Here is an 11259-nt window from a genome sequence, read left to right as displayed (position 1 = left end):
AAGAATCAAAGTCTATCAATTCTCTCAAAATCAAAAGATCTGGATACCTTTCACCGAAACTCATAAATTTCCAACCAAACCCTATAAACCGTCTTCCTCTTGAAAGAATGCTTAGGAAGAAGATCAGTGCTGTCCTTACTTAACCGGTGGAGATATCGATGCTTTACCAAGCCTATGATGCGAACTGTTTCACGACTGGTTTCTGAGTGACAATACAACTAGAATAGGACACCCTAAACACTTGAGTGATATGAGTGATCCGTCAGTGAGGAGCCTGATCATGTATACTCTACATCTGAGAGTTGGAAAGTACGCCTTTTTCCACTATGGACGCAATTGAAATCTAGCGACCAAATCATCGAAGTTCGAAACTTTTTCTAATACTTTCAAAAGATGAACCGACTTCTAATGAAGGCATAATAAAAAGATCTACGGGTGGGGCAAGTAAGAATCTATTAGAAAGATCCCAATATTCCCGCTTTCTTGCTTGAGGACAAGCAAAGCTAAGTGTGGGGTATTTGATATCGGGCAAAAAGTCACGTTTTTACCCCCTAAATCAGGCCCTAAAACAATAAAGATTAAAACTTTGTCGGCAAAATTATCGTTTTTTCAGTTGATTTTGTAGATTAAGTAATTACAAAGGCGATGCAAAAAGAATCAAGTAAAACGGAGTTAAAACGAAGATTCTAGAGCGAAAACGGTGAAAGACAAGAAATCAAGTTACGATCCAGTGAATCAGGCCCTGATCAGCAAGCCATACGGCCTGCTATACGGCCTGCCACTATGGAAACGGCCTACCAGATACGTTCCACCACACGAGCCACCAAACGGCTTGCCAAGCATACGGCCTGCCAAATACGGCCTGCCATACGGCTTGCCGGGCGTATTTGGCAGAAATCGAAGTCTATTTAAAGGGGCTTTCTCCATTCATTCCAAGACACACTCAACTTGAAATACAATTTATATTTTCAATATTTTTAGGTAGTTTTTAGTAGTAGTTAGCTTAGCTTTTATTTTTCGGAGGATATCCCGGCGAGTCCCTGCGATCCCGGGCAGATTAGTTCGGATTTTTCAGGTTTTATTCGAAACGCTTATCTTTTGTATTAAACATGTATTCTTATCTTTTATGTTTAATAATGCGTTCCGATATTGCCATGATAGCTTAATTTATCTGTATATTGCCATGATAGAAGTTTGGGTTAGCGTAATTATGTTAATTTAGTACGGTTACTGTTATAATACTGAATTAGGAAGTCTGATAGATTTGTATGCTAGCATCTTAAGGATTAACCAACTTAGGTTGTGATCAGGACTTGTCCACCTATATGAAATTAGCTACTTCATAGGATTAAGACCCCTGGTTATACTGTATCTGAAGATTCTATGAACTCGGTATGGCCGGAGTTCCCGAGAGGCATCTAATGCACTTTTAGGACACGGAACCTAGGAATTGAGACATGAATGACCTAGTATGCCTATTGACTGTTCCGAAGAGACCTCTTAGGAGCTGTTAAGATCTAGTTAGTGCCTTCACTAAATGACCCAAGCCTATTGCATGTTCTTGTCTGATTGTTGCCCTAGGTCTTAGTCATGCCAACTGTTTAGGTACTTATTAGGTTTCTATATGCTTTACTATCAGTATATTAACTGTAATGCTGTATAATGTTTGATTTATTGTGATCTCACTAGTATGATGTAATGGTTGTTAGTTTTCATTTTAAGGTTTTGCCAACTTAAACCGATGGACTGCTTCCGTTTGTGGTCAGTGTTCAATCAACACGGCACGTTGTTATTCAGTTAACTAAACTGATAACGAGGGTTAGGATTAGAGCTTAACTCACTAATAAACCTAGTACTCTACTGAGGATAACCTCCGAGGTATTGTTACACTTCAGTTATACGACCAAGTGACATACTTCTCACTGCTCAAAAAGAACTCCGAGGGTTCAGAGATAAGTAAGTCTGTGTAATTGGCTCATCCAACCAGATCAACATCAATCCAAGCATAGTCTTAACATAAGCATAATTACCTTTCCCTAACCCAATACTGATATCTTGGTCAACATTTTCTTGATCTGCATACTCCAGATATCCTCCCACTTTATTTACTTTTTCTGCATTTAGAACCTTTAGCTAAAATCAACTACTATCTTTTATCCAGGTAATTTAACTAAAAGACAATTATCCACTTGATCTTCAATTCGTTAATCAACATAAAATTTGATACTAGGTTAACTTACACCTTCTACACCTTAGAAAGTAAAGTAAATTTAGGCCCCACAAAATATAAATAAACGAAGACGCCGTGTGCTACTGAATCAGACACCGTGCGACCTAACGACACCGCATAAAATAAAAACCGTCCGTTAGTGGCATATCAAGCGCGTGTCTACTATCTCCAGAAGACGAATCGCCAGAGTCGCCGGAGGGTAGCGGTGAGTCTGCAACAATAGTAGGCGAGGTAGCAGACGTATCTGAGTCGCTCTCGAAGTCAAAGGTCATGGGCGGCATATCCGACATCTGAACAAGGAAAAATAACTTTTTTCATGTCAGTAAGACATATAGCAAACACGTAATCAGGCACTACAGCATCCTAGCAGTACATAGCATGGCAATAGTAATAGTATCAAACAAAAGTAACATGCAATCCAAGGCAGATAGTAGCATGCAGTAGCGAGAAAATAGCAGTAGCATACATGAAGTTCACATAGAAGTAAAGGTAAGCAGTAGCATGCAGTAGTAGTAAGCAGTAACATGCATTAATATAACACAGTAGCATGCAGCAGTTCCGCAGAAACAAGTAAACGAGCAATTATAGATTAGTCCTATTAGCGAATCCTACTCGGCTCGGTCAAGACTCACTAATGCAACCTAATTCCCTATAACCGATGCTCTGATACCAAATGTGACGCCCCGTACAAATATGGTAATATAGCCCTTAGGCCACTTGCAATCGTTAAACTCTTTCACTAATGTGACGCCCCGTACAAAACCATCAAGTACGAATCGTCAACAACAGGTCCATTACACGGTATAATACTACATGCTGTTTTAAAACAAGTTTTGCATTCATGAAAGGATAACGTTTTACAAAAGATAACGTGACACAAAGGTCGTTACAAAGCCATTATTCAAAATAACATAAGTTGCGAATGCAAAATAAAAGTTCCATGATTGAGACATCTCTAAGTAATGCAGCGGGAGTCTAACACAGCGAGTCAGTAACAGCAAGTCTAACACCAAGACAACAAGTCTAACAGCGAAAGCAACAACGTCTAAGCACCTGAGAAATACACGCTTAAAAGGTCAACACGAATGTTGGTGAGCTATAGTTTGTTTGTAATCAGTAATGTAATGTAGACCACGAGATTTCGTATTCAAAACAGTATGAAAAGTATATGCTTAACCGTGGGCACCCGGTAACTAACTTAACGTAATATTACCCCCTAAAAGTACACTTGGCGAGTGCGTCTGTTTACGAAGTATTAAACACCCGTTGAATGCTAGCGCGACTAGCCCGAGTGGGGATGTCAAACCATATGGATCCATATCTAAGATTCGCGTTCACCGGTTCATAAACCAATGACTAAACGTTACCGAGCTAAGGGGAATCTTTGTGCCGTTATGTCACCCACACATATATAAAGTTTAAGTACTCCTGTCTAGTATATAAAACATAAAAAGCGCATGTATTCTCAGTCCCAAAAATAGTAAAGTAAAAAGGGAAGCTATAACTCACAGTGAATAAGCAGTAAAAGTCGATATGAAAAGTATGCAGGTAGTAAGTCGGTCCGAAAGGTCTTCAACGTAAGTCAAAGGTCACTAAGTCAGTATATTGTCCCCAAAAGTTTAAAAGTGAATAAATTAAGTCTTAAGTATCATCATCATCATCATTCGTAAAAGCTAAAGTAAGTTTTCAACAAGAATAGAGATCGAAACAAAAGGCTGACTTCGGACAGCTGCTACGACCTCTATACAAACCGAAAAGATGTGTGGTCAGTGTTCAAGGCTCCGTATGTGAGTCTAAGTTTTTAACAAGAATAGAGATTGAAACAAAAGGCTGACTTCGGACAGCTGCTACGACCTCTATACAAACCGAAAAGATGCGTGGTTAGTGGTCAAGGCTCCGTATATGAGTCCTCTAATCGCTGTCTAATTTTCAGATCCTAACTCGATGTCGTTTTACCGTGGTGAAGGTTCAAGCGCGAGTAGGTCAGAATTTTTCATCACGTCGTTACAACGGCGTAGTGACTTTCGGAAGGCTATAAATCCTAAACCGTATATCGGATTTAGGCGAGTCCTAAACGAAAAGTCATCTACTTGAAACGAACTATCTGAAAATCAATTTTTCAGAAGTCTTAGGAGTCTGATCAGACCCCGAAAAACAGAAAACAAGTGCTCCAGTGGGATTCTTGGTGCTTGATGCTCATCACGGTTCTCATCCTTGATGCGTGTAAGCTTCAAGTGTACAACTCTTTGATGTTTTAGAATCACTTTGACCAAGTTTCAACCATCAACACACAACTAAGAGTAAAAGCTAACATTCTACAAGTTTTTGAACATCAAGGTTGTCTCTTTATTGCATAAACACAATAAAGCTTCAACCTTTGTTCTTTTTACACAAATTTATGCATCTTCATCATATGAGATGGTGAAGACTTGATTTTTATCACCATAAAAATCATAAAAAGGTTCCAAGCAAGTGAGATCTAAAATAATAACTTAGATCTTCAAGTATTAAGAAACCCTAAGCTAGAAAGCTTGGATCTTTACAAGATTAATGAGACCATAAGCTAAAAAGCTAAGATCTAGTAAAAGTAGTGAGACCATAAGCTAAAAAGCTAAGATCTTTAACAAAATAATGAAACCCTAAGCTAGAAAGCTTGGATCTTTAATGTTCTTGAAGATCCTCTAAGCAAAAGGCTAGATCTTCAAGTTACATGAAGATCATAAATACAAGTTTTGATCTTTTTAACAAAATAAAAGGATCATAAGCTAGAAAACTTAGATACAACAATGCAATGAAGATTCAAAGCTAGAAAGCTTGAATCTTTCATGTTCTTGAAGGATTCAAATCAAAGTTTGAATCTTCAAGATATAACAAGATCAAGAAGCTAAAAAGCTTGATCCTTTAGTGATGATGATGATGTCGAAAATGAGAAGAGAAGAAGAAGAAGAAGAAAATTTGAAATTTACACTTTTTAGAGTGAGAAAGACTAGAGAGAGAATTAGAGAGCAAGTGTGTGTAAAATGTGAATGAGATTAAGTGTAAAATGGGTGAGATTTGCTTGGTATTTATAGTGGATTATGGTGGTGGTAGCCGTGGGGTTTTGGGAGGGGGGGGGGGACAAGGGGGACACCTTTTTGCTTTTTGGTTAGTGGCGGTCTAAAGGTGGTGCTTATGTTAGGATCCCATGCAACATTTGTGATTATGGTTAACAAAAATGCTAGTATGTTCCCTCTTATAAATGAGTTTTTGTCTTACATTTATATGGGTCATAAACTTATTAAAATTGGGTTAATTAAATTGTCCATTAGCTAGAGTAGGGTGAGCTAAAGTCTAACAAGGTAGAAAGTCCAACAAGACTAACTAGTGAGCATAAGTAAATTACTAAGCGTAATTAAGCAACCAAAACCCAAGTAATTGTTATTAGGAAATAACAATTAGTATTACGTAGTCGAAATATTCCAATTACGACAAAGTTAAACGTATACCAAAACATATAGCTCGTTCAAAACGTCAAGTGACACTAACGGTCATAAAAGCATTCGGGGATCAAGTTAAGTAACTAAGTACTTAATGGCACGTTGTATGGTATGAACGAAAGTAATTAATCATAAAATAAGATCCCAGAATATAAACCAACACAGTACGCACAAATACGCAGTTTGGCAGAAAGTAACAAGCACAAAAATAAGTCGAAAAAGTCAGGTTGTTACAACTAACATTTTCACTGCCACATCAGCCACATCAGCACAAACCCTTTGACATTCCTTTCACTAAACCCTCACAATCATAAACTTCACCACCTCACTTTACCCATTTTTTTATTATTATTTAAAACTTAAAATATAAATATAAATAACAATTATAAACTAAAAAAATAAAAAAAAATACAAATTAGAAACAAAATAATAAAAAAAACCGATTACATTAATTAATAAAAATACGCTTACATTAAAAATAAACAACGAATAAAAAAAAAACACGAGTACATAAAAATAACACGAGCACATAAAAAAACACTAGTACATAAAAAAACATGAGTTAATAAAAAAAAAACACGAGAACATAAACTAAATACCGATTAATCGGTATAATAACCATCCTCACTACGATCAGTTACGTGAGGAAGATCGTCCCAAATATGTTTCGTATACAACACGACATTTGTCGAGTTGATTATTGCGGTTCCGAGTAGCCACGCCCATTTATCGTTATCCTCGAGCCACTCGAAGACCTTCTTTTCGTCATCCCAGTAAGCAAAATGTGAAACCTCATCGCAATCAGCGGTTCGCCTTAAATGATCGAACAATTCGCTAACGTAAAGGCCGGTAACCGCCACATCTAAGGTATCGACCCTACCACCGACGTATCAGTCCATGTCATCGAAAAACAACTCGCCGCTGTGAATCTCAACCGTAACAGTGTTTGTGGAAACCATTTTTGTGTATAAAAATTGAGAGTGAAAATTTGAAAGTGAGACAATTTGAAAGTGATATATGTTTTTGGTTAAGTAATGGGGTATATATATATATATATATATATATATATATATATATATATATATATATATATATATATATATATATATATATATATATGAAATGGGTTGGAAAAAAAGAAAAAGAAAAAAAAAACAACGGATTGAAATTTTAAAAATTTGAAAAATTGAAGTGGGCCCCATTGTTCAGCCCGTGAGAGTCGTTGCAGCAGCCACTGGCGGAGCCAGTGGCAGACTGCTCGTGATGGTGGTAAAGGGGTGGCGGACTGGTCACGATAATGGTGGCGGTCCGCTGCATGTGGCCTAATAGTTATGATTAATGTGTTTTAAAGTATTGTATTGAACAATTACTTTAAAAGCAACACTTTTTAAACCGACACGTTAATGAAAATCTTAAGACTTCTTATCTGAGCGTCAAACGAGATCCGTCAGTTGATGTGGCGTGCTTGTCGCCTAATAAAGCGGTGTCGATTTTTGACGGAAGTCGGAGTGAGTGGGAAATGTGACGGTGGGTTCTTTGAGCATCAGACGTGATACCCATCAATCATAATTCTTTCTGATTTAATAAATATAATATATAATATATAATATATATTTTATTATTTTCATCCGATTTTACTAGATTATCTTATCGACCTTTGACACAAAAACTTAACATTTAAAGTTATCGAACAATTACAATAAAAAAAACCCACTTTTTCATCGTAAAGTACACGATTAGACAATGACACATGTTGGGAGTGGTTAACTAAATTCATATTATAAAATTAAAATATTTCAAATATGTACAAGAAGCATGTATATATATCGATCCAGGCGTCTGTTGCCACTCTTTGGGTCTCGTGTAAAATTTCGTAAATTTTTCTTCGATCATCACCTTTCTGGTCGGTCCTCTCTCGATCCAAATTATTCATGTATGTTCACATTTATCTACGTTTAATTATTTCCATTTCTAGCTAAACAGCTCCACATTGTTGTTCATATATATATATATATACACATAACATAATTCAATATACTTTGACCTCATTGTTTATTGAACGATTTCGAATTTTTGCTTATTTACTGATGATTATAACATTTATTTAATTATGCTATAATTAGATCTGATTTAGTGTTTAATGTGCTGGATCGCACTTGTATAAGCCTCAATTTGATTACGGAAATGCGTAATTTGATCTGGATCCGTTTGATAACAATCCGTGCTTTTTAGGTTTTTATTGTGCGGTTTGTATAGGCTATGTGTTGTTGAGTTAAACATTTGATTAGATCTGGTTAACTGCATGATGTGCTGAATTTGAACAGTAAACCTCAATTTGAAGCAACGAGATGTGTAATTCAATCTAGATCTAGTTAATTGTTATTCATGTTTTAGGTTTTGATGTGATGATTTCATGTGCCTGTTAACTGTTATTTTGTTTGGCTCAGTAGCTGATTTTAGATATGGATATGCTGATTGTGATCTCCTGTTCTGTGGCAAATGAAATAACTTGCTGTTTACTAGTGATCAGTTAGCTTTTTATATGCAACTATTGAGCTTACATTTGTGTATAGCTCTGTTTAGTGTATAGCACTGGTTTTAGCATGTGGATTTTGAGCTAGACTTGTTACTTGTTTACTGTTGAACAGATCCAGTATGACTACGTACACACCAAAGAACATTCTCATCACTGGTGCTGCTGGCTTCATTGCGTCTCATGTTGCTAATCGGCTAGTCAGAAGCTACCCTGATTACAAGATTGTGGTGCTTGACAAGCTTGATTATTGTTCAAATCTTAAGAACCTTAATCCATCTAGATCGTCTCCCAATTTTAAGTTTGTTAAGGGGGATATTGGCAGTGCTGATCTAGTCAACTACCTTTTAATCACTGAATCTATAGATACAATAATGCACTTTGCTGCACAGACTCATGTTGATAACTCATTTGGAAACAGTTTTGAGTTCACAAAGAATAACATCTATGGGACCCACGTGCTTCTAGAAGCTTGCAAAGTTACTGGCCAGATTAGACGGTTTATTCATGTGAGTACAGATGAGGTCTATGGTGAAACAGAGGAGGATGCTGTTGTAGGGAACCATGAAGCTTCACAACTTCTTCCTACAAACCCGTATTCAGCCACAAAAGCTGGGGCCGAAATGCTTGTTATGGCTTATGGTAGGTCATATGGGTTGCCTGTTATTACAACTAGAGGAAACAACGTTTATGGCCCGAACCAATTTCCAGAAAAACTAATCCCTAAGTTCATTCTTTTGGCTATGAGAGGACAGCCACTTCCTATTCATGGTGATGGTTCTAATGTTAGAAGTTATCTTTATTGTGAAGATGTTGCAGAGGCTTTTGAAGTAATACTTCACAAGGGAGAAGTGGGCCATGTTTATAATATCGGGACGAAAAAGGAGAGAAGAGTAACTGATGTTGCAAAAGATATGTGCAAACTTTTCAATTTGGATGCTGAATCAAGCATCAAGTTTGTAGAGAACAGACCGTTTAATGATCAGAGGTATTTCTTGGATGACGAGAAATTGAAGTGCTTGGGTTGGTCCGAAAGGACGTTATGGGAAGATGGTCTTAAAAAGACGATCGAGTGGTATACGAGCAATCCTGATTGGTGGGGAGATGTTTCTGGAGCACTTCTTCCTCATCCAAGAATGTTAATGATGCCAGGTGGGGTCGATAGACATGTAGATGGGCCCGACAATGGTGAATTTGATACAACCGATTTGGCGATTAATACTTCTCAGATTGGAGTGCAGGTTCCTTCAAAAACGAGTATCAACTCTATTAAAAAACCAGTCTTGAAGTTCTTAATCTATGGTAAAACAGGGTGGATCGGTGGTTTACTTGGGAAATTATGTGAGAAACAAGGGATTCAATACGAATATGGACGAGGTCGTTTGGAGGACCGATCACAACTTTTAGTTGATCTTCAAACTATTAAACCTAGTCATGTTTTTAATGCTGCTGGTGTCACTGGCAGACCTAATGTTGATTGGTGTGAATCTCATAAGACAGAAACGATACGTACTAATGTCTCGGGTACACTTAATTTAGCTGATGTGTGCAGAGAAAATGGGATCTTGATGATCAATTTTGCTACTGGATGCATTTTTGAGTATGATGCTAAACATCCAGAAGGTTCTGGCATCGGTTTTAAAGAAGAAGACAAACCTAATTTCATCGGGTCATTTTATTCCAAGACCAAGGCTATGGTAATTATTATTCCTCCTTACTTTTAGGTCAACATTTTTATATTTTTTAAAATTAAATTTTGTGCCATATATCTTTGTTCGAAATACTTAAGTTTTATATGTTTTATATTTGATATATTTATGTGTGTATATATATGTGTATGTGTGTGTGTGTGCGCGTGCGCGCGCGTGTATATGTGTGTGTATGTATGTATGTATATGTATATGGTTAATTTATTTATTTATAAGTCAATGTTTGTCAACGTCCGACTCATCCCCGACACAACCGACTCGTCCCACCTAGGTTCCTACCGACTTGTCCCCAACTCGCGTCTTTACAACCTTGAATTTAACGTTGATAACTTGTTTGCAGGTTGAGGAACTATTGAAAGAATATGACAATGTTTGCACACTCAGAGTCCGAATGCCGATATCATCAGACCTGAAAAACCCACGTAACTTTATCACGAAAATTGCTCGTTACGATAAAGTTGTGAACATACCAAACAGCATGACTATATTGGATGAACTTTTGCCAATTTCTATCGAAATGGCCAAGAGAAACCTGCAAGGAATCTGGAACTTCACAAATCCAGGGGTGGTAAGCCACAACGAGATTCTCGAAATGTACAAAAAGTACATAAACCCAGAATTTAAATGGGCTAACTTCACACTTGAAGAACAAGCCAAAGTGATAGTGGCCCCACGAAGTAATAACGAGTTGGATGCATCAAAGTTGAAAAAAGAGTTCCCTGAATTACTGTCAATCAAGGAGTCATTGATCAAGCACGTATTCGAACCCAACAAGAAACAGTAAGAATAATTCTTTTTAGAATTTTGTAAACTCCATATTCACTTGTTATTCATTACTTGTTAGTTTGTGTATGGTTTGGATTATACGTCTGTATTGTTTAAGTCAAAGTCAACATTTACTCTAGTGTCTGTCCCATAGCATGATCACACGGAGACTATAATGAGGCTGCATCTCTAGGTATATTTATATTCATCCTCTTCTGTATCGAACAGAGTTAGGTTGTGGTTATTAGTACTTTCCCTTTAATTTTATTAAAAAAAACCGCACACAGGGTTGTACTGTCAAATTCTAATTGAGATTTGTTATATTCTTATTCTTGCTGACGATTTGTTTCATGTGAAATCTTGTTCTGTTTGTTATAATTTTAATTTTTAAAGTTTTAAGCATTTTGCAATGAGTATTTTCTTTCATGTTTGTTATAATGTGTATTTTGTGGTCGACCGCGAATACTAACTGTTTGTAGTTTAGGTAGAAATCTATGCAGCTGGTGCAAAATGTATAAGTTGATTATAGTTATTTTTACTGTTTTC

The 11259-nt window shown here is 36.8% G+C and overlaps 1 protein-coding gene across 1 annotated transcript; it reads left to right on the top strand.

Moving 5' to 3' along the window:
* Positions 1-8357: 8357 nt before the first annotated feature.
* On the top strand, positions 8358-11047 carry LOC139897877 (trifunctional UDP-glucose 4,6-dehydratase/UDP-4-keto-6-deoxy-D-glucose 3,5-epimerase/UDP-4-keto-L-rhamnose-reductase RHM1-like). The gene is made up of 2 exons (XM_071880588.1): positions 8358-9936; positions 10289-11047. The coding sequence occupies exons 1-2, from the start codon at positions 8362-8364 to the stop codon at positions 10730-10732; spliced, it is 2019 nt and encodes a 672-aa protein (XP_071736689.1). The 5' UTR covers positions 8358-8361; the 3' UTR covers positions 10733-11047.
* Positions 11048-11259: the final 212 nt, after the last annotated feature.

Source organism: Rutidosis leptorrhynchoides, chromosome 3, assembly GCF_046630445.1.
Source record: "Rutidosis leptorrhynchoides isolate AG116_Rl617_1_P2 chromosome 3, CSIRO_AGI_Rlap_v1, whole genome shotgun sequence".
Lineage (NCBI taxonomy): Eukaryota > Viridiplantae > Streptophyta > Magnoliopsida > Asterales > Asteraceae > Rutidosis > Rutidosis leptorrhynchoides.
The sequence above is the reverse complement of the archived record's forward strand: the minus strand, read 5'-3'. Positions and strand labels throughout refer to the sequence as shown.

What these genes read in the sequence shown, in the direction of transcription:
- LOC139897877 (XM_071880588.1), top strand. Translation starts at nt 8,362, where the DNA reads ATGACTACGTACACACCAAAGAACATTCTCATCACTGGTGCTGCTGGC. An exon ending in ATTCCAAGACCAAGGCTATG is followed by an intron (nt 9,937 to 10,288) that starts GTAATTATTATT and finishes ACTTGTTTGCAG; the next exon opens with GTTGAGGAACTATTGAAAGA.